Source organism: Cervus elaphus, chromosome 1 (assembly GCF_910594005.1).
Source record: "Cervus elaphus chromosome 1, mCerEla1.1, whole genome shotgun sequence".
Taxonomy (NCBI): Eukaryota; Metazoa; Chordata; class Mammalia; order Artiodactyla; family Cervidae; genus Cervus; species Cervus elaphus.
This window is the reverse complement of record NC_057815.1, coordinates 89,267,935-89,290,242: the sequence shown is the minus strand read 5'-3', so window position 1 is coordinate 89,290,242 and position 22,308 is coordinate 89,267,935. Positions and strand designations below refer to the sequence as shown.

The window sequence follows — 22,308 nt, the reverse complement described above, 5'->3', positions numbered from 1 at the left end:
GTTCCTCCTTCCTGGCGGGCACGTACGCAGGCACGTACGGAAGGGGCGGAGCTCCCGGGCAGGCCTCTTTGGGACCCGGTGGCAGGTCGGAAGTGGGTTGGAGGTGTGGCGGAAGTGGCTGGGGAGTGAAGGGACGGGGAGGGGGCGGTTCCCCGTGAGACAGAGGAGCCGGATGTTTGCCGATCTTTGACAGGCGTGGCAGGGAGAGCGGTGCCCCTCCACGGTGAGCTGCGGGGCGCGGGGTCTCCCTGGGGGGTGACGGGGGCAGGAAAGGGACCGGTCAGATCTTCTGAAGGAAGGGGGTTCGGATGGGGAGGATCGGAGCAGAACCGCGGACGGGAGCGAGGGTGGAGTGGGGCCTGGGAACCTGGCCTTCCCGCTGCGCGGGTTCTGCTCCGCTTCGCGTCTCAAGTGAGAGGACTTGACTTCCTCGTTCCTGGCTTCCTCGCTGACTGTCATCGAGCCAGCTCGTGGGAGGGGAAATCTCCCTGGTCTCATCTGGGCAAGCAGTAAGACCAAGAGGTTTGGGGGAAGAAGTATTCCACCTTTGCCACTTCTCGGGTCCCATTTTCGTATTCGTGATATGGGCTGATGACACCCAAGCCGGGTTTGGTAAACCATGCGTTTCTGTGCAGACGTCATTGTAGTTGGAAGTTTTGCCGCTGTGTCGTGAGTTTTGCGTTTTCACAATTCTGGAGTCCCACCGAGGAGGGCGATCCCAACGCCAGAGAATACGATTTCGTGTTTATTCCAGTTGTCCACGGAGGAGATTAGGGAAGAAGCTTTACTTTGCCCTTTTTGTAGAACTTTGAGAATCGCATGAATAGCAGTCCCTTAGAGAAGTATTGAAGGAATTGACCTGCACAAAGGGACCGTGTTAAGGTAGACATGGATTAGAATCTGGACTTGGCTGTATGACCCTAAGCAATGGCCTTTTTCTTTTGTTTTCTGGTGCTAGGTTTCTCAAACTGTCAAGGGTTTTACATACCTCTCCTGTTTTACATACCTCACTGGTGCTGTTGTGAAAAGATAATTTGTATCCAGCTCATGGGTGGTTGGTTCCCTTTTCCTCTGAGGATACAAATTGACTTGTTCTGTCACTCAAAAAATAACTGAGCATGTACTCTGTGCCAAATGTCATTTTGAGTAGGTCAGGCAGGATGTCTTAAACAGGAATTCTCAGAGGGCCTGTGAATCCCTTAAATTTCATGCAAGATTTCACACACGTGCTGATTTTGCTGAGGGAAAAAGCCACTAATTTCTCCAGAATTTCAGAGAGCTCCAGGTCTTCTCAAAGGTTAATACTTCTGCCTAAAGTGATTCTTGAAGATTTTTGTAAAGGTCGATATTTTACCAACTGAGAAGGGAAAATTTACTCTGAGAGTAAAGGCTTCCCAGGTTGCTCAGTGGTAAAGAATCCACCTGCAATGCAGGAGATATGGGTTCCATCTCTGGGTTGGGAAGATCCCCTAGAGAAGGAAATGGCAACCCATTCCAGTATTCTTGCCTGGAGAATCCCCATGGACAGAGGAGCCTGGCGGGCTGCAGTCCATGGGGTCACAGAAGAGTGACTGAATAACAACAAAAGGAGTATTTTGCAGAGTGGTGCAGGACTTGTAAGCGATGGGAGTCTTGGGCAGCCAGGATACTTCTTTTCCACTATTTTATATTCCAATTTTCCTGTACTAGCTTCCCTTCCCCTCCCACTGAATGGGAGCTGAGCTTCTGGGCTCACTTGGGCAAGAGCTATTGGTTGGAAAGTGATGAGAGAGGCCAGACTGGCTGGGAGGTGGAAACAAGAACGATTAGTTGTGCTGGAAAAAGAGGTTATGGGGCAGGGGAGAGGTCAGTTTGGAAGAACGGACAGAATAGAAGTTACTGGAAGAGGTGGGGTTAAGCTCATCTCCCTTTCAGAAAGTGTCCCTCTCCCTCCCTCACACATACTTCAACTCCCAGCTGTTTCTTCTAATCCCGGCGTCCACTTTAGCATAAGTATTTTAGAATGCTGGACAATTACATTTCAGGGAGGAACCTTCACTTCTGTAGATGAGGAAATTAGGCCTAGATAGGAAGAGGACTTGCTCAGCATTTTGCGACCCAATCAGCTCTATGGCCCAGGTCTCGGTGTATCTCATCCCAGGCCTTTTTCACAGCATCAAATACCCACCGTGAGCAGGAAGACTTCTCTGAACAGTTGGGGGCAAGGCTGAAGGAACGCTTGGTGTCTGGGCAATAACCTGGCAGAAGGGCTGGAGAGAAGGCTTGGGCCTGGAGAGGGTTTCTGTGGGCTGCATTCTGCCCGATACCTGGCCAGAGGGGCCCCCGCTGGGGGAGCCTTCACAGCCTCCTGGCTGAATGTTGGGGCGATGCTTATTCCTGAATTAGGTGTTGGAGGGTCAAGACGGAATGGGGAGCTGGGGTGAGGGTCCAGCAGCACTCAGCGGGAGAAATGCATTCCCAAACAAGGAAGGACATCTTTCTTGTGTTTGTGGGAAGGGACTTGTGCTCTGGTGATAAGCAGTGAATAAGGGTAGCAGGTAAGGCCAGAGGACAGGAAGAGGAAGAAAAAGAAGTTGTGGTGTGTATTTTTTGGGTGGGGCAGGAGAGTTGTTTGGCAGCTCAGTTTTGGCTCCAGACCTTCAAAGAGCTTTTACCACTGAAGCAGTGTGGTTGCTCTGGTAACAGGGTAGTTGTTGCTAGGTTGTTGCTACATAAGGAAGTAGGGAGCCGCCGGTTTGCCATCCAGAATCTTTGCCGAGACATGCACAGGAGGTTGTCACGTCGCTCAGAGGTGTCCAGGGTCTGGATCTGGGCTCACAGTTCTCTTCTTTTCTCTGCTACCCGCGTCTGGGTCTTGTCTGCACTCCTTATCTGCCCCGCTGAGTCTCTGACCATATATGTCATTTTTCGGGGCTCCAGGAATGCAGTGGACTTAGAGCAGCCTCTCCTGCGGGGTTGGCCGAATGGACTGAATTAAAACTCCCCTCCCTCACACATCTAGTGAGCTGGTGAAGGGAGAAGCGGTGGCTTCTGTTTAGGGCCAAGGGCAGAAGGTGCCGCCTCTAGGCTGCAGGCAGCCTCATCCCTAAAGCCAGACCCCATACCCGAGCAGACCCAACGTCCTGGCTCTTCTCCCTGCCCGCCTGTGGCCGCTGCTGTGCTCGTTTCCGCCTCCCGGATCTCTGCACTCTGGGTATCGTGGGCTTCCTCCTTCCCCACCTGTACCCTCCGAGCCTGAAGGTGGTCTGAAACCGGCATCAGGAACTCCCCACAGAGCAGAGTGGGCTTAGGAGCCTCCAGGAGCCTGCAGACTGTCCGTGGTGACTGGCAGGCAGATTGCATTTCCTGTTCCTCGATCCTGTTCTGGGGCAAAGCCAGCTGGGCCCCTTGGCTGTGGCCTTTTTCCTTCGGCCTTATTGCCTCTGGTCACCTCCTGCTCCCGGAACCACAGCTGACCTGTTTCAGGCAGGGGTCTGGAGCAACCCTGTGCTCCTTAGATTCTTGTGCTGTCTCTTCCCAGTAACTGCTGGGGTCTGGGAGGCTTCCGTGCTCTATGACCCTGGAGGAGAGGGGCATGGGCCTCAACCCTCTGCAGCTGGGATGGCACAGCTGACCTGGCGGGGTGATGGGCCGTGCAGGGTGTGGCGCAGCCCTTCCACATCCAGCTGGAGGGCCCTGAAGATGGGCACTGAGCCGTGGCTCTTCTGCCCCAGCTGCCTTTCCTGACAACGTGCCAGAAAACCGTGGAGCCAGGAAAGCCAGGCGCTCCATGGCGTTCTTGGCACGGGTGAGAGATGTTGAGGAACAGGGACAGAACAGGGGAGCAAAGAGTGGGGGCCAGAGGGCTTGCCGTAGAAGTTATGGGTGAAGAGAGTGTCTCGCTGACCAGCCAACTCCCTTCTGCCGCTCAGGGTTCTCTGTGGGTTCTGCCGTGTGGAGCTGTGGGGTGCAGGCTTGGCCATGGACCCGCTCTCAGAGCTGCAGGATGACCTGACCTTGGATGACCCCAGCCAGGCTCTGAACCAGCTGAAGCTAGCTTCCATCGATGAGAAGAACTGGCCCTCAGACGAAATGCCTGACTTTCCCAAGTCAGGTGGGCACGGCTGGATGGCAGCAGCCTTGGGAGCCTTAGAAGGGGAGACCCCCTGCACTTTCTGTGGAATGAAGACCCTGGGAGGATGGGGTGGGGGCAAACAGATCAGCCCCCGGTCTGAGAGCTGATCAGATCAGATGAGGGTGGGGCTGGAGCATAGGCCTTACCTGGGGAAGGGCCAGAGGGCACGAATCTCGGGGGAGGGTGTTGTCCCAGCCCCCAGATCATCCCCTGACGTTGCTGTGTTCCTCAGATGACTCCAAGAGCAGCTCCCCAGAGCCTGTCACACACCTGAAGTGGGATGACCCTTACTACGACATCGCCCGGCACCAGATCGTGGAGGTGGCAGGTGAGCGCCCCCCGCCCCCAGCCTTGTACCTTGTCCCCCACAGTCCGCACTCCTGGCTTAAGGATGCCAGCCCCTCCTGCCTGAGGGCAAGCGGCTAGGGGAGGGGCAGGCTTCAGCCCTGACCCCGGACCTCTTCCGGTTCCATGTACCTTTTTTTTTTTTTCTTTTCGAGTTCACTTTATTTTTGTTTTTTAATTGGAGGATGATTGCTTTACAGCGTTGCGCCGGTTTCTGCCATACCGCAACGGAAATCGGCCATGAGTATATGTGTATACACACACCCCCTCCCTCTCGGACCTCCCTTCGCCCCCCACCCCCGCCTCCCCCCTCTCGGCAGTTTCAGGGGCAGACTCACTTGTGATGGCCGCTGGGTCTGGTCACCCACAGCCACCTCCCGACCTGTGACCTGGTCTCTGTTGGTGGATGGCGTGTGGGAGGCATGCTGAAAGCCCTGGGTGTGATTCCCAGGTCTGCTCGCTGAGCGCCTTTCCTCCTCCCAGGGTTGCTGAGAGGATGACGGCGGTGAACATATGTCAGGGCCTGGCCCACAGCCAGAACGTAGTTAGCCCTGAACATGTGTTCATTTGCTTCCCTTCCCTTTGCCCTCAGGTCAACTTTTCTACCCCAGGAGTTACTAGGAGTCCCAGGGAGGTGCCAGTCCCTCTGGGGAAACCCCAACTCTAAGGAAGTTTGGAATGGCAGAGCCTCCTTGCGGGAGTTAGGAGCCGTGTGACTCCTGGGGCCTCGGGTTGCCCACACATGTGCTGCCTGCGAAGAACGGGTGTAGTGGCTCCCTCGAGTCTTGGCCACAGTGAGCGCCCGCCCTGCTGTTCATAACACAGGGCCCACAAGACCCCTGCAGCAGGGAGGAAGCAGAGACATAGATGACCTGGTTTCTGCCCTTAGTCCTCCTGCTGAAAGAGGAAGTTGGAACTGTGGGATCCTTTGTCTTTGCTTCAGCTGTAAGCAGGGTGACAGCGTGGCCCTGCTCTGAGGTCTTGGGGTGGACGAGGGGAGCCAGATGGCTTCTGGCCCCTGGAGCCCTGCGCCGTGCTGGCCACGGGGTACCTGGAGGCATCCGGCCACAGGGAAGGGGCAGGAAGCCCCGTCTCTCCTGAATGCTGGGCTCGGAGGGGTGGGGAAGTTGAGAGGGTTGTCCCTAACATTTCAAGGTGTTTCCTTGGCATCGATGTCCCTGACGCCTGCCCTGGTCCGGGTTGGAGAACTTGGCGTTGGCCTCTCTCAGCCCTACTTAAAGCAAGGCTGAGAGTTCTTTAGTGATCTGGTCCTGCCCTGAGCACAGGCAGTTTCCCTTGAAGGTTTATAACATTCTGTCCCCGCTCCCAGAGATGGAGTGTCTGATGTGAAGGAGTCTGTCTCCTGACCTCCTCCGGGCGCGCGTGCCCAAGTCACAGGCAGAGCAGGGCAGGCTGCCCCTAGCCCCCCGCAGGTGTGACCCCCGTGAGCCGAGCGGCAACTTGTTTCTGTCTCTCCAGAGTGTGATGAGCCTGAGGGGGCCCAGCCAGGTAGGTGTGATGCTGGCTGTCCGTGCTTGGCCTTCTCTGGGCTGTGGATCAAGAAGGGCTCTTGGTGGAAGCCAGGTGGGGCCAGCTTAATTGCAGCCCCACTCCCGGGAGCTGGAAGCTGGTGGTGCCGGGTGGGGGAGCGGGTGGAGATCGCAGAGGATTATAGGAGGTTTGACAGCGTGGGGGCTGTGCGGGGAGACACATGCAGAGCCCCAAGGGAACGGCGCCACAGAGGACGGAGGGGGCCTTGTCCATGGGGGGTCATGGGGCTGGCTGTGAGCCATGGCCAGGCCTGAGTGCTGGCTCAGGGCCCCTCTGGGGGCGCATCCTCCATATGTGTGCCTGATTGCCAAGAGGTGTTCGGATTGGCACTGCCCGAGCAAGAGTTGTTTGATGAGGCCTATGGCAATGTCCGGGGAGTCCAGTTTCCTAACCTTGGAGCCCCTCCTGCAGGGGAAAGTGAGTTGTGTCCCCAACTCCTCTGCAGTCCTCTGTTGTCCTTGCTGGCGTGCTCCATGGTCAAACCTGACTGGTCCACATGGGTTCTTTCCAGTGGCATGCTGGTAAATGTTTAATAGTTGGCTCTCCAGAAAGGAAAAAAAAAAAAACTGTTATTGTAATATTTGTAGCAGTTTCAAATTGTCAGTAGATTTCAAGCCACCAACAGTGATGTCCCTGGCTTGCAGTATCGCCGACAGTTTAACCTTTGCACGAACGCGCCCCAGCTCCCACCTCCCATCTCCTTGGCGGCCTCTCTCAGGTTGTGGGAAGGTGCTGGTCCGGCCTGTCCAGAATGCCTGCTGGAGGAGGCGCGCTGTGGCTGACTAACCCCCGGGTTCCGCTGGGAAGTTCCTGATCGCTGTCGGGGGAAGGCAGAGGTTTCATTCTCAGGCGGCTGGTCTTTTCCTGGTGCTTTTCCACAAGCGCCGGGCCTGCCCTCTGAGCCCTGTCCCTCAGTGCTCTGGGGACAGAGCTCCTTCTTTCCTTCCAGCCTCCAGGGTGGAAATCTGTTCTCTTCTGAGATCAGTGGGGCACTCCCAGGCCTTTTTTACGCATGCGTCTTGGAGGAGCAGTTACCATGCCTACTGGCAGATGCCCAAGCCACACAGGACATGGGCAGCTGGGGCTCCACTCCAACGAGGAGAGGGCAGGGGCTGGGCCCTGGGCTTACCCATGTCTTGTTCCTTACTGGTCTGAGATTCTTGCCATCCTGTGTCTCCCTGACCGCACCCTCACCCCCACTTTGTCCCTCATCCCCATCCTGATTTCACTTGCATTTGTAAAACATTTACTCTGGAACAAGCCCAGTAGTCAGCACTGAGGATTCATTGAGGAAAAATGCACACTCCTTCTTTCACGGAGTGTACAGTCCAGTGAAGTGGTTTTTGAAGTGGTCAGGAGGCCTCCTTGGGGATATGAAAGGTGTGGCCCTCTTTTGCAGAAAACACACACATGGGCTGGTAATATCTTTTCTCTAACATCATGGTGTTGGTGGGTGCCCATTGGTGGAACCCCAGTTGAGGATCCAGTGTCCCATTTACAAGGTGCTGGGGCAGCTCATTGGTGGAACCACGGGCCTCTGGCCTGTCACCTCGGCCGCTTGCTAAATCAGTTACCAGCTCTTTAAATCCCAGAGCCCTGTGAGCTCAGCCCTCCTGCCCTGCTGAAGTCCTCAAGTCTGCCAGTGTGTGTGTGTTGGTCACTCAGTCGTGTCCAACTCTTTGCAATCCCATGAACTGTCGCCCACCAGGCTCCACTGTTCATGGAATTCGCCAGGCAAGCATACTGCAGTGGGTAGCCATTCCCTTCTCCAGGGGATCTTCCTGGTCCAGGGATCGAACCTGGGTCTCCTACACTGCAGGCAGATTCTTTACCATCTGAGCCACCAGCCAACGAGGGTCACCTTACTGTTGGAAAGCAGCGATGACAACCTTTAAGAGTCCTCGATGCTCCTCCCAGCATTCCCCTGCACCCTGGGTGTCTCCTCCATTCAGAGAAGAGTAGAGAGATGATGCGTTCCCCTTCCCCCCAAACCCTCCTTCCCCCTCCCCCGCCCCCCAGCCACAGGCTCATAGTAGGAGGCCGAGGGATTTATTCAGCTCCAGACTGTACATGCGGCTGGGCTGTCCAGTCTCACCTTCGTCCTTGCCCCCTGCCAGCCTGCTCTTCCTTCTGTCGGAGTCAGTGGGAAGTGAATCAGAGCAGGCAGCAGAGCCACCCCCTGCTGGCCACTAAGGAACCCAGTGCCTCAGGGTCTGGGCCAGGCTGTGAAGGAGAACAGGTGACACCTGCTCCTTCAAAATAGACCTGCTGCTGGACGGAGCTGCACTGTGTCCGCCTCAGGAACGCCTGCAGACGGAGCTCAGCTCGTGAAGTCTGGAGAAAGTCCGCCCCACGCTTTGGGAGACTGCCTAGAGCAGGCTCATGACCCAGATAGCACTGCAAGCAAACTCGGAAATAGAACCGCGCCAGGCTGACCTGGGCCAGGCTACTGGCGCTTACTGAACACCCGTCACGCTTCTGGGCTCTGGACCAGCCCTGGACATTCAAAGACAAGGCAGCACCTGTCTTTGAGCTGCTCATCGCCTCCAGAAGAGACAGACACGAAGATTGTTATACAGGAGAGTCAAATCATCGTGACAGCTCACACAGTGACCCCTTGCCTGCCCCAGGGAAGGAGGAGACACACAGGCTTCTGCTTGGGACGAGTCTTAAGGGTTCAGAGGAGATAGCCTAGAGGAGAGGAGAATTGCCTGGAGGAAGTCCTGTCTGTCTGGCCTGAGAGGCAGACGCTAAAGCCGCCTGTTGTGCACTGGCCTGAATGTGTGGAGTGTGAGCCTGCCACGGGGGGAGATGGGGCCAAGCCTGGAGAGCCCTGTGAGCGCTCTGAGGGGCTTTTACACAGCTCAGCATGGGGTTCAGGAGGAAAGGGGCGTCACGGCAGGAGGGACAGGCACAGGGAGATGTTTCTAATTCTCCACGGCTGGGAGGTGGGGCCGTTTCAAAAGGAGAACGGAGCCTGTCTCTGGGCTGGATGGGAAACCTGACCCAGGACATTCTGGGAGGGTCCCGGCTGGCACCTTTCGGGGCCAACAGAGGCTTGGCAGTGTTCTGAGTGGAGATGGGATTGTTGGAGGGGTTGATGCCGAGGCTGGACACGATAGTCAGGTGTGGGAGCCAGGTGTGGGCTCAGGCCAAAGCACCAGGCTGACCCCCGGCAGAGACTGAGGCCACGCGCCCACATTCCAGAAGCCTGCTTCAGTCTTGAGAAGAAGGCAGAGCCTTGGCAACTGCTTTGGAAAAGCACTGAGTCCTGGGTTAAGTCACTGACCAGAAGGATCATGAAGACCATGGTTCTTTAAATGGAGAAGACACTCAGTAGTAAGGTGTCAAGGAATCCCTTAGTCCTCAGAGGTGAGAGGCAGACAGGCCGTGTGGGCTGTGTAAATGGTTTTTTTATTTTCCTCTGAAGCAGGGGCATTAGGTGAGTGTGGTCTGGTGACTCTGGAGAGCTTGAGGCTAAAGATGAAGGGAAGGGCCCTGGGACATGGGGGATGGGGGACCAGGCCTTATCCCCTCCCGGCTTTGCTTGGGGTCCCTGGTCGACACTGACCCTGGAAGAGCATCTCTCCTCAGGAGGCTGTCTCGTGTCTCAGAAGCTCCCCGGCTTCATGACAAGGCCAGATGGTCAGACCATAGAATAGTGACTCATTTTGGACAGACATCCCTCAGGGATTTACACCATGAGCACTTTTCCAAAGCATTATAAACTCCTCTGAATGCCACTTTCTTTAGAATATCCTTAATGAGAAAGAAATGATTTGTAGAAATGTCCAGAGATCAATCAACTGTGGCCAGTAGTTCTGATAGTAAAAATCAGAAAGTGCTGTTTAGTAGTCAAGAGCAAGACATGACTATTAAGTCATCAGACTGATTTCCTCGGTGGCCCCAGGCTTTCTAAGAAGGTGGCTCCAAGAAGTTTTTCACATACAGGCTGCTCAGAGCAGGTGCTTCTGGGATAAGCGTGGAATTATAAGAAGATGTGGGGCAGTTGCTTTGGTGGCTGTGACTTTGTTTTGTTTTGTTTTCTTTAGTTACGATGAAATTTACATAACGTAAAATTAACTGTTTTAAAGTGTTTAATTTGGTGGTGTTTAGTACATTCTCACTGTTGAACAACCACTGCCTCTGTCTAGTTCCATCATTTCATCCATAGTTTCACCCATGCCAATCCCCCATAACCATAAGCATCAGTCCCTATTCCTCCCAGTACCTATAACCACTGATTTGCTTTCCTTTGCTACAAATTTACCTAAGTAGCTCATATAAATGGAACCAAACCACGTGTTTCCATTCAGGTTCTTTCACTGAGCATCCTGGTGTCAAGGTTCATTCACAGCCTAGCATGCATCAGTGCTCTGTTCCTTCTTATTGCCAAGCAGTAGTCCATTGCACAGAGACACCACATCTTCTTTATCCACCCATCCACTGACGGACATTTGGGTTGTTTTCCACCAGGCGTGACTTTTCAGAAAGTCATATTGTTTTTTTTGTACCCTGGGTCAGCAGCCCTGAGAGCACCTTGTCCCTCCTTCAGCGACACGCCCTTGAGTGCAGGCAGCTGTGCAGAGGTCTGTCTGCCTGGCCCCAGTGCTAAACGGCATGGGTCTCCAGACCTGGCCCCTTTCAGATCCTCGCCTGACTTCTCGTGGCTGATGGCGCACCCGCTGTCTTCTGTCTTTCTCCACACCTAGGAGATGACAAGTACGGGCGGAAGATCATTGTGTTCAGCGCCTGCCGAATGCCCCCGAGCCACCAGCTGGACCACAGCAAGCTCCTGGGGTGAGTACCCACAGTGGGGTGGGGTGGTGGGCCCCGTGCCTGGATCCCTCCTGCTGCGGGAGGCCATTGTCCTTCCTGTCCCTTCCTGCCCTGGGAGTGCCAAGCCAGCCACCTCCCTCAAGGCCTCCCCTCTTCTGCTGAGGGGGCTGTTTCATCTTATTTATTCATTTGTCTTTGGCTACGCAGGGTCTTCACTACTGCACGGGCTTTTCTCTATTTGCGTCAGGCGCGGGCTCCTCTCTGGTGGCGGCGCAGGGACTCCTCATTGCAGTAGCTTCTGTTGTGGCAAAGCACGGGCTCGAGGGTGCCCGGGCTTCAGGAGTTGCAGCACGTGGGCTCGGGAGTTGCAGTCCCGGGCTCTGGAGCACAGGCTCAGTAGCTGTGCACGGGCTTAGCTGCTCCGTGGCATCTGGGACCTTCGCAGACCAGCTGTTGAACCTGCATTGGTAGGGGGATTCTTTACCACTGAGCCATCAGGGAGGCCCTGTTTTTTTATTTCAATAATTTTATTGGAGTCTGACTGTGCTGGGGCTTCGTTGCCGTGTGGGTTTTTCTGTAGTCTCCTCCTGGCAGTGCACGGGCTTCTCCTACTGTGGCCCGCGGGCTCGTGGGCACACAGGCTGCACCAGCTGCAGCTCCTCAGCCAGCCGTTTTACATCTGGGGGGTGGGGGGCTAGGAATCAGACCTGGTTTCCAGTCCTGGAAGCCATCTGCGTGACCTTGGCAAGTGTCTTCATCTCTTCCAGCTTCTTTTCACTTTTCTTAGGGGATGATACAGCCCTCGTTCCTCGTGGGAGTGAGATATCCCATGTGAAAATACTTTGAAAAGTCAAATACTGTCCAAACGCGAGGCCTGATTAAGATGATGATCAGTCTGAGGCGGTTGCAGTTGTTCACTATTTACATGAGTAATTACCATTAATTGTATTTTGTGCCACATCTGGTGAAACGACTATGTGGGTTCTGAATGCCAAGTACATAAAATAGCTCTGGTTGGTCTGGAAATCTCCGGAGGCAAGTTCGAAGGCTGATTGAAAGTGGAAGTGTGACAGGCTCTGTCCTGCTAAGTGTGGGTCCCTGGGCCCCCACCAGGCCTGCGCTGAGTCCACAGCGTGTGCAGGACCCCCAGAGGCAAGGCCATAGCTGCCTTCCTCCTGAAGCTCCTCCTCCGTGTGTGCACAGATTCCTATCTTGCCCTCCTTTCCTGACCACTTCAAAGCACTCCCCGCGGTTGGTAATGTCTGCCCTGCCCTTACTGGCTCTTTGGGGGTCCTGAATGGTTGTGTATGTGGAGGGGCTGGTGTGGGGTCTGGGATAGTCTGGGGCTGCGGCAGCAGAAAGGCGCGGGGGCGTGGCGGGGGGTGGTGGATTGCAGAGTCTTTGCAGTCCTGTGTGACTGCTTTCCCTCTGGTCTCCGGAGCCCTCCTCCCAGGGCTCCTCGGCCGGCCGTGCAGGCAGGCACAGCCTTGCCCGGGCCTGTCCTGCGGCCCGCCTGAGGGGGACTGAGTCACATGCCCTCCTCTCTGGTTTTCTCTCAGCAACTGGCAAGGCATGGGACAGACCCCTGGCCTGATGATGGTCCGAGTAGGAGGAAGTCAGAGGGAGGGAAGGTGGGAACGCACCCAGTTTTCAGGAAAGAGCTTGCTGGGTAAGGCCGCCCCCCCACTTGGGGGCTTCAGGAAGCCCTCTGTCACCCATCCCATCCGTCCTGCATTCCTTCCCAGCAGGATCTTACCCCCTCCACCCGGCCTTGAAAGGAGGCACTTTCATCTCGCATCAGTCTTGTCATCTTGTTTCCAGTCTGATTATCTCAGGCTTGGCTTTTCCCAGCTGTCCAGTCAGATCTGGGGGTTGAAATAGAAAGTGCCTGAAGCTTGGATGCAGAAGACCAATGAAACTTCAGCCCTGCCATTAACTAGCTGTGTGCCTGGGTCACGTCTCTCCTGAGCCCTATAAAAATAAGAATTGTGCTTACCGGTTGGTGTGGGCCTTAGGTAAGAAAATATGCATGAAATGCTATTGTATTCATCTGTATCACAGATTTCAAGGATTTAGAAAAATGGAGATAGCGATTAAGAAGTTTAAGTGCGATAAAGTGTCCCATAAACCAACCACCTGGAGAGAAAAACCACTGTTAATATTTTAGTGTATTCACGTCCTATTTTTTTTTCTGTAACATATATTGTACCCTATAGTCAGTTCTATATGTTACATAATGTTTTTATCTTCTGAGCATTAGACGTTCCTCAAGGACATCCTTTTAAAAAATTGTTATTGATATATATGTATCCAGGAAAGCAAGCACATTATGTATACTACTTGATAAATTTTCAAAAATTAGATCCTTTTGTAGTTCATGAGCATGATGATTGGGTGCTCACGCTGCTGCGTGACATGTGCCTCCCTCCAAACCTTGTTACGACATCGGCACATTACCTGTCTGACATGAAAAAAAAAAATTTTTTTTCAAAAATTAAATATACCCATATCATCCACACCCACAAACCTCCCTTCGCTCTTCCAGTCACTGCCCCAAAGTGTAACCACTGTTCTCACATCAAGCTTCACAGATTGGTTCTGTCTGCAGAAGCATCCTGTGGGGTATTCTGTTTATAGATGTCCTGTGATTTATTTAACCAATTCCCTATTCTTGGACACTTAGTTTGCTGCTCATTTTTCCCCCCATTATAAAACAGGCTATAATGAACAGCCTTTTATTAAAACACTCCTGTCCATCTCTGATTAGTTACTGGGGATAAATTCCTGGACACATTTTTACCAGGTCAAACAGTATGAATGTTTCATAGCTTCTGATAAACATCACTTCATTGCCCTCCCAAATGTCCTAACATTTATCAAAGGATGAGTGTATTTTCACTACAACCTTTGCTGTTTTACCTATTTATCTTTGTAAATCAATTGTGTGGCATGCAGGATCTTAGTTCCCCCACCAGGGATTGAACCCATGCCCATTGAAGTGGAAGCTCTGAGTCTTGACCACTGGACCACCAGGGAAGTCCCTCACTTTTGCTGTTTTACAGTTGCAAAATGCCCTCTTTTTATGTGACAGCTTTCTTGCAAAGTGCTCAATGTGTATGAGGGGTAAATTATTGTGCAGTGACGATGATCAGAATTAAGATAGTAAATCTGGCATCAGACACCTCACACCCCCACCAGTGCTGTCCCAGCCTGGCACCTGTGAACCAGTGTTCAGGTTACCCTCTCTGGGTTAGGTCAGATTGTGTCTGGGCACTTAGTCCCGTCCTTGGGCACTTTTCCTGGCTCCTTTCCTCCTTCCCCGCATCTCCTTGGAAGCCCTTAGCATTCCTGTGTGCCCAGCCTCCCAGCCTGGAGGAGCGTTCCTCCTGGGACCTGGGAGCTGTTGGCCAGGCAGGAAGAGGGTTTTCCCCAGGGCTCCTCTCCCTCTCTGGAATTCATATTCATTCACTTCCTACTTCCCCACCTCAGATGAGCCCAGCATCCACGTGTGTGTTTGTATTAGATGGTAGGTATTGTGCTGTGAGGATTGAGAACTTGAACTGTGGGTCCTTGGTCCACAAGATGTCCTGAGAAAAAAAAAAAAAAAGACTGGAGCAGGAGAGGAGGTTCTGTATCCACTCTGATCCCCTTTTACAGTGTTCTGTAGCCAGCCCTGCGGGTGTAAAAGGCAGACCTGTCCCATGATCAACACGGCCAAACTTGGAGTCACTTCACCTCCAGGCTCTCCCACAAGCTTGACCTCTCTGAGCCTCACTGCCCTCACTTGTAAGAAGGGAATAGTGTCAGCCTCCATTATAATGAGGAAGGCGTGAGATAGTGTATGCAAAGTGCTCGGTGGACACTGAAAGCTTAATCCTGATCACCATGGACTCACAGCACCCCCGTGAGGGGAAAGGCTATTCCCATTTTGACTGGAGGTATGTGAGGTGGCTCCAGTTAGAGTCCTGGTCTCCTGACTTCTGGTCAGTGCTCAGGAGAACTGTTGTTACCGTTATTCCTCTCCCAGCCCAGCTGTTCCTCGTCCACCACAACACGGTGACCAGTTGTTCGCGGGCGGAGGCGGGAGGGGCAGCTTCTTGGGTGCTCGGGGTCGGTCTGACCCGGGCCTCCCCTGCGGACACGCCTGAGTGGGGGTGTCTCTTGCAGGTACCTGAAGCACACCCTGGACCAGTACGTGGAGAGCGATTACACGCTGCTGTACCTACACCACGGCCTCACCAGCGACAACAAGCCCTCCTTCAGCTGGCTCCGGGATGCCTACCGGGAGTTTGACCGCAAGTGGGTGGGGGCCTCAGGGGAAGCTCCAGGGCCCTTGGGGGCCAGCATCTCGGCCCTATAATGGGCTGCCCTCTGCTCAGGCAGGAGTGTGTCCTCCATGCCCGGGGGAGGTGGGTGCCCCCCAGCCTGGTGACGGCACACTAAGACTCTCAAATTGGAACAGCCTGGGCTTAAATCCCAGTTTCTCTGCTGAGTCGCTCCGTGACTTTTCATGCTCCTTAACCTCCCCGAGCCTGTTTTCTAACATGTAAGATAGGGCCACGGTGGCACACACCTGGCAAGCTTGCTGGGAGTCATCAAGTCAGGAAACACACATCAAGGCCCGGCTCTGTGCCTGTCCCCCGAGCGCCTGTTCCGCCTCTGCAGGTACAAGAAGAACATCAAGGCTCTCTACATCGTGCACCCCACCATGTTCATCAAGACCCTGCTCATCCTCTTCAAGCCCATCATTAGGTGCGTGGGTCCAGGGTGGGCACTGATCTCTCATGCCCCTCTGTGAGCTGTGACGCAGGTCCCCAGGAAGCCACCCATCCTGGGGACAGACTAGTCAGGCCTCTACCTTGCAGTCGGGTGGGCCGCTGAGAGAGTGTGGAGGCCTGCTGGAGCCGGCCTGCCCTGAACCCACATGCGCTCTCTTCCACCGACAGCTTCAAGTTCGGGCAGAAGATCTTCTACGTGAATTACCTCAGTGAGCTGAGCGAGCATGTGAAGCTGGAGCAACTGGGGATCCCCCGCCAAGTGCTCAAGTGAGGCCGGGGTGGGGGCTGTGTGTGCCCAGCGGGCACTCTGTACACACAGGTCATGGCTGTGGGGGGAGCGCATGCCAGCCGAGGGGAGAAGCAGCCTTGAGACCCCCAGGATACACCGAGGATGCAGATGTAATGGGAAAGCGGCAGCACATGGGGTCAGAGTGAGCCAGTTCAGGTCCTGTATCTGCCGCTGAGCAGCTGTCACTGCATCTTTTCATCTTCTTTTTAGTTTTAAGTGGTGTGCAGTCGCTTTACACTGTTGTGTTCGTTTCTGTCGTACAGCCCCGTGAATACGCTCTGTGGACACGGTACAGCTCCCTCGCCCTGGAGCCCCCCTCCCTGGTGGACACGGGGGAGGGGGTGGGGAGTAAGTGAGAGAGAGAGTAGCCCTGACGTGTAGACACCACCGTGGGTAAGACAGATAGCCAGTGGGAAGCTGCCGAGTGACACAGGGAGCTCGGCTCCGGGCTCGGTGATGGGTCTTTCTGCAGTCTTCACTTGCGGCTGGGCAGAGCTGGGTTGCTGCGAGGACTGAATGAGGTCATCCATGTAAGGCAGCCCAGTGTCTAACACACAAGAGTTGCTATAGTGACCACGGGGCCAGACTGGGGCCGACCCTCCCCACTGCTCCCGCAGGTATGATGACTTCCTCAAGTCCACACAGAAGAGCCCCGCAACTGCCCCCAAGCCCATGCCACCACGGCCCCCTCTGCCCAACCAGCAGTTCGGTGTCTCCTTACAGCAGTGAGTACGGGAAAGGTGGGGTGGGGCGGGCATCCGGGGGCCGGGAGGGCGGCAGGGCCCTCACGGCCTCCTGCCCACAGGCTCCGGGAGAAGAACCCAGAGCAGGAGCCCATTCCGCTCGTGCTGCGGGAGACTGTTGCCTACCTGCGGGCCCACGGTGAGTGCCGGGTGCCCTCCGCCCTCGGGGAGCTGCGGGGCAGGGCCGGGCGGGGTCACACGTGCACCAGTACCCGCTCTGACCCAAATGGGAAGCCCAAGATGCGCGGAAGGGGTTGGGGGAGCCCACACGGCGTCCCAGAGCCCTGAGACTCACCAGGCCCGGCCACCCTCAGCTCTCACCACTGAGGGGATTTTCCGGAGGTCGGCCAACACCCAGATTGTCCGGGAAGTGCAGCACAAGTACAACATGGGTGAGTGGCCCCCAGGGGTGTGCTGAACCCGAAATCGTGTGTGGGTGTGCGTGAGTGGCTGTGTGTGTAGTTTCTGTGGCATTTGGTATGATTACACCCGTCTCACGCCTGCCTGCTTGTCCCAGACCTACTTCCTCCTAGATGAGGTTTCTGGAGGGAGGCGAGGAATAGCCGTGGTGCGTGTTCAGGGGCCCCACTCCGCAGATGGCCTGGCCCTGTGCCCTTGTCGCGTGGGAGGCGGGGCTTGTGGCCAAGGTGGCGGTCAGGATTGGCTGCCGGCCTCCAGGCCCCGCCCAGCTCCTCTGCACCGCGCCCCGCCCTCTCTTCTCCAGGGCTGCCCGTGGACTTTGAGCAGTACAACGAGTTGCACCTGCCGGCAGTCATCCTCAAGACCTTCCTCCGGGAGCTTCCCGAGCCCCTGCTCACCTTTGACCTCTACTCCCACGTGGTGGGCTTCCTCAGTGAGTGCCCCCCGCTCCCCTCCCCGGCGTCCGCAGCGTGGGGTCGCAGCTGGCCTCAGAGCGAGTCTGTCCGCCCGGGAAAAGTCTGGTTGGGGGGTCTCCCTCGGGCCTGCTGACAGGGCTTCCCGAACCCGTGTGACCCGGCCCCCATTCCGCACAGACGTTGACGAGAGTCAGAGAGTGGAGGCGACGCTGCAGGCCTTCCGAACGCTGCCCGAGGAGAACTACCTGGTGCTGCGTTTCCTCACTGCCTTCCTGGTGCAGGTGAGACTCGGGGCGGGCCTCTCCCTCTCCCGCTCACCTGGAGTGGGGTGGGGGCCGCTGCTCCTGGACTCCGTTGCCGGGCGTGGGAGGCGGGGTCTGTGGTTTCCGGCTGCAGCGCACCCTCCTCTCCCGCGGTTCCTCACACAGGTCTCGGCCCTCTCTGACCAGAACAAGATGACCAACACTAACCTGGCCGTCGTCTTCGGCCCTAACCTGCTGTGGGCCAAGGACGCCGCCATCACCCTCAAGGCTATTAATCCCATCAACACCTTCACTAAGTTCCTCCTGGATCACCAAGGAGAGTTGTTTCCTAGCCCCAATGCCAAGGGGCTCTGAGTGCCCGCCCAGCCCGCCCCCTGCTCAGACAGCCCCCACTCTGGACTTTCCTTCCTGGCTCCAGCCTTATGAGAGCCTGGGGCTCCTGCCCCGAAAAGGGGCCCTGAGTCCCCGGGAGACGGAAGCTGGAGCCCGCCCCCGGGACAGCTCCTCCTCCCTTTCTGGCCGGCTCACCTAGCCGGCTCCAGTGGCCTCACTGTAACCACAAGACCTTGTCTCTTCGCCTTATACTTCTCACTGCCTCCTTGGGTCCCTGGCTCCTGCGAGGCTCTGCGGAGCTGGCTCTTCAGGCGGGAGGCCTGGCCCCAGCAACCGCTCCCCTGCTTCCTCCTGCCTGTGTCCCTGGCAACTGGAGATGCCAGAATCACTGCCGGCTGGGCTGGTAGCTGGGGCTGGTCCTCTCCCTTCTGCCTTCGTGGGAACGAAAGGCTGCGCTGGCTGGGCTGGCCCTGCCGAGGCTCCTCCTTGTCTGGGGGAAGGCCCGGTGGCAGACACCCTGTTCCTGTCCTCTCCCCTCTGACGGCTCAGCCTTTGGCACTTCCATAGCAAACGGACGGCAGGCTGGAGTCCCATGCCTGCCTTCTCTTCCGCACATCCTGGGTCAGCCTTTCCCAGATGGTACTGCCCCCCCGGGCATCCTCACACCCCTGGTTCTCCTGCCAGGACTGGGAGCTTGGGTGACGGGGCTGGGACCCTGCCTCCGTTCACAATAGACGCCCCACTCTCAGCCCTGACAGCCCCCTAGGGTCCAGTCAGACCGGTGACCAGCAGCTCCCCGCCCACCCCCTGCCTTGCCTCTCCTTCCCCCCGACTTGGACACATCCTTGACCTAGTCTGTCCTGGAGTCACAGGGGGCCCTGCTCCGGCCTGGCCTGACTCAGGGCCTCAGATGGGTGGTGGCTCCTTCCTCCAGTTGCAGACTCCTGGAGGGGCCAGGTAGAGACTTTGCTGATTAGATTGGCCCCTGCCAGGTAAGTTCTAGCAGCCTCCCCCTGGACCTGGTGATGGCGGAGGCCCCTCTTTCCAGCTGTCCCTTCCTGGTGAACCTCCTTCCTGAGGCCTCGGCCGGAGCCTGCACCGTGGAGGCCTCTCTGACCAGCCCTGCCCCATCTGCGAGCTCTGTCCCCAGGACACTGGTGTGTCAGGGCCCCCACGGACGGATGTGGCTGCTGTCAGCCAGTGTGTCTCCAGGCCAGGCCCAGGCTTCTGCTGTCTGCCTGCCTTAGTACATCAGGTGTTGCTCGCCGTTGCATTTACTGGGGAGCCTCGTGGATCTGTTCGGTCTCTCTCCTGTCCCCCTTCCCCCGGCCCTCACCGCTAGTCTTTACCTGGGGGCGCGGGGGACTTGTACTATGAATCAAGTGTTCACATTCATACTTAATGACTTCCTTGGCACCAATCGTGTATTTTACCTTTGCACTTTTTATATTTCAGTAAAAATCGAGATGGAAAACTTTGCATCTGGCTGATCATAGAAGTGGGCATGGAGGCTCAGATCCGGGTGGGAGGTGCAGGGTGGTTGTGGGAGAGGGGCAGATAGGGCCACAGGAAGCCCCCGCCCCATTCGTCTGACCCCTTTCACATCGCGCTGGGATGAAGCCAGCTTTCTGAGCATCTTCCAGGCTTAGAAGCATGAACAGTCACCTTTATTCCAGCTGGCCCCCAAGCGCTATATCCTATTAACCAGGACCTCCGTCCCCCAAACAGCGGACTGTGGTGGGCCACGGCACGAGCTCTGGAGTCAGGCCAGGGTTTGAATCCTGGTTCCATCACTCACAACCAGCTCTGACTGGTAATTGTCATGCAGCTGGTCCCATCGCTGAGACTGTTGCTTTGTGTCTCAGAAGATCAGAACTACAGTTGTCCTTCCTAGATGTGGGGGATGTGTTCCAGCCACCCCCACCCCGAGATACAAAAATCCAAGGGTGCTTGAGTCCCGTATATAAAGTGGCGCAGTATTTGCAATATAACCTACATACATCTTTTCTTTAAATTATTTCTAGATCACTTAGAATACCTAATACAATGTAAATGCCATGTAAATAGTTGCCAACATGCAGCAGATACACATTTTGCTTCTTGAAACTCCTTGGAATTTCCTTTTTCCAAGTATTTCTCTATCCAAGTTTGGGGGAGCTCTCAGATGTGGAAGCCACAGGTGCAGGGGCCAACCATAATGTACACACAGCATAACAGAATAAGTGCCCACTGGAAATGGGAATGCTGGTCATGTCACAGATGAATGAAGTGACAGTCCCAACCTCTAGTAGCAGCCAGGGTTGGAGCCCTTATCTCCTGACCATTGCGGTCCTGCTCATACTTCCCTCAGCCAGAGAGCTTGGCTGTTTCCTCCTGCTACCCAGTCACGTGGAGGCTATGAAAGATCCAGCTTTCCTCTTTTGAGCGGGTTTGGCTTTGCTTTCAAGGTTAAGATAGGGACTTCCCAGTGCTCCAATAGCTAAGACTTCATACTCCCAACACAGGGGGCTTGGGTTCAATCTCTGGTCAGGGAACTAGATCCTACCTGCCGCAACTGAGTTCACACTCCATAACTAAAAGATCCCATGTGCCACAGCTAAGACCTGGTGCTGCAAAATTAATATTTAAAAAAAAAACAATAAAGGTTAAGATGGTAAAACATATGTATTTTAACACAATCTAAAAAAAAGTGGTATGTCACAGGGAGCACCGGCCGGAGTTTCACTTGGCGCAGTGGCCAAGCTCCAGCTGTTAGCTGCTTGCCGGCGGATTACAATCAGGAGGGTACGGTGGCCTCCGTCAGGCCTGTTTTTTTATCTCCTCATTGCTTGATTTGGCGGAGGAAGGCGGGCCAAAGCTGTATGATCAAGGCAATGGTTATAAACGTTGAGGCGCTGAGCTCCAGGAAGCCAGTCCCCCTCAGCCAAGCCCCTCTGTCCCGGTAGCTCACATAGAAGGTGCCTGCTGCCTGTCTCCCTGGGTCTGCTCAACTGTAAGCTGGGGGACTATTTGGAACAGAGGGGCGGTGACCCAAGGAAACGATGAGGCAGGCGGTCGGGAGACAGCTGTTGGTTTGGGCTGGCCTCTGGCAGGGGCCTCTGATGAGTGACTCAAAAGCCAGTTTACCCCTGCCTTGGCAGCGGTGGGTCTCTAGGGGCAGAGCGTAGGGACGTGCTTTAAAGGGGCAGGACGCTACCAGACATGGGGCAGTTGAATGCTTTGCTTTCCGGGGGGCTGGGGGGACCCCAATTCAAAGTGAGGACTCCAAGGACAGTCTTAAGCACCATTTCTGACCCTGGGGTGGGACGCCTGTATGGTCAGGTGTCATGGGCAGCGTCACATGCAGTTCGCTAACAAGCAAGGGCTCTAGGGCTCAAAGTGGCAGCGGTGGGCGGGCCCATCCTTTTTAGCCCCTTGGAGCTGAATTTAGAATTTTCTAACCTGCCCTTTTCTCCCCTGGGGCCTGGCTTCAGCCTGAGGGGCGTGGGAGGCAACCAAGACAGCACTCGCCTGGGTTTGTCGGCAGCTCCACCTTCTGCTCCCTCTCCTACCACGGGCAAGGCAGAGGAAGGAGCTGGCCGCTCCCAGAGGGCCAGGCAGGAGTAACACCCACAGGGCTCTCCTCTGCCCTGGGGCCAGCTGTGTGTCAGATCGGGGCAGGGCCCTGGACTTCACTCAGCCCCTCTCCTCCTGTCTGGTTTGCTCAGCCATAACCCCTCACACCAGATCGGCAAACATCCCGGTGGTTTGGGGGGTCCCCCGCCCCCTGCCTGGTCTCTCTGGAAACAGGACAAGAGCACGGCCAGCTGTCTTTTGCTGTCTTTCCCTCTGAGCCAAAGGCTGGCGCCCGGGGTGAGTGGGGAGCTATGCCGCAGTGAGCCGGTGAGGTCGGGAGGAGCTGAAGATGACGGCCTGCCGTCCCAAGGGCTCTGCTTCACATGCATGTCTGCGTCACACACGTCACCTCACTGAACACGTGTCTCACACTGCTCACACACAACCCCTGAAATGGGAACATTACAGACAAGGAAAACGAAGCTCTAAGAGGAGATTCTTGGGACCTCCCTGGTGATCCCGTGGTTAAACTACCAGCTCCCACTGCAGGGGGGACATGGATTCAACCCCCAGGCAGGGAACTGAGATCCTACGTGCCCCACGGTGCAACCAAAAAAAGAGAATGAGCGAGACTTCCCAAGCAGCCCAGGACCCCTAGCAGCCGGTCAGGCTCTGAACCCTTGCGTGTCTCACGTGGCACTTCTCTTCCCTCCCTGGAGCCT

At 55.7% G+C, this 22,308-nt stretch overlaps 1 protein-coding gene, 1 long non-coding RNA gene and 1 other non-coding gene across 4 annotated transcripts; 2 read left to right on the top strand and 1 right to left on the bottom strand.

Moving 5' to 3' along the window:
- The first annotated feature begins 67 nt into the window (after positions 1-67).
- On the top strand, positions 68-19,505 carry ARHGAP1 (Rho GTPase activating protein 1). The gene is made up of 13 exons (XM_043910825.1): positions 68-223; positions 3,912-4,093; positions 4,347-4,442; positions 10,723-10,810; positions 14,957-15,088; positions 15,455-15,541; positions 15,736-15,834; positions 16,474-16,581; positions 16,662-16,738; positions 16,914-16,991; positions 17,324-17,452; positions 17,613-17,716; positions 17,864-19,505. Exons 2-13 carry the CDS (start codon positions 3,961-3,963, stop codon positions 18,050-18,052), a joined length of 1,320 nt encoding a protein of 439 aa, XP_043766760.1. The 5' UTR covers positions 68-223; positions 3,912-3,960; the 3' UTR covers positions 18,053-19,505.
- Positions 12,525-17,848, bottom strand: LOC122699199. 2 transcript variants are annotated; one of them, XR_006342565.1, is made up of 3 exons: positions 17,754-17,848; positions 15,363-15,448; positions 12,525-12,654 (listed from the first exon to the last, which is right to left on the bottom strand). It is a non-coding gene; the product is annotated as an uncharacterized LOC122699199 (long non-coding RNA). The 2 variants fall into 2 exon arrangements; XR_006342566.1 differs by lacking the exon at positions 12,525-12,654 and adding an exon at positions 14,288-14,376.
- LOC122703797 lies at positions 13,152-13,256 on the top strand. Its single transcript, XR_006343611.1, has one exon. It is a non-coding gene; the product is annotated as a small nucleolar RNA U13 (small nucleolar RNA).
- Positions 19,506-22,308: the final 2,803 nt, after the last annotated feature.

Bases quoted from the DNA above. Each gene is read 5' to 3' on its own strand.
- ARHGAP1 (XM_043910825.1), top strand. From the start codon at position 3,961: ATGGACCCGCTCTCAGAGCTGCAGGATGACCTGACCTTGGATGACCCC. The intron at 15,089-15,454 runs GTGGGTGGGGGC...CCGCCTCTGCAG, and splicing joins TACCGGGAGTTTGACCGCAA to GTACAAGAAGAACATCAAGG. The intron at 16,992-17,323 runs GTGAGTGGCCCC...TCTCTTCTCCAG, and splicing joins GCAGCACAAGTACAACATGG to GGCTGCCCGTGGACTTTGAG.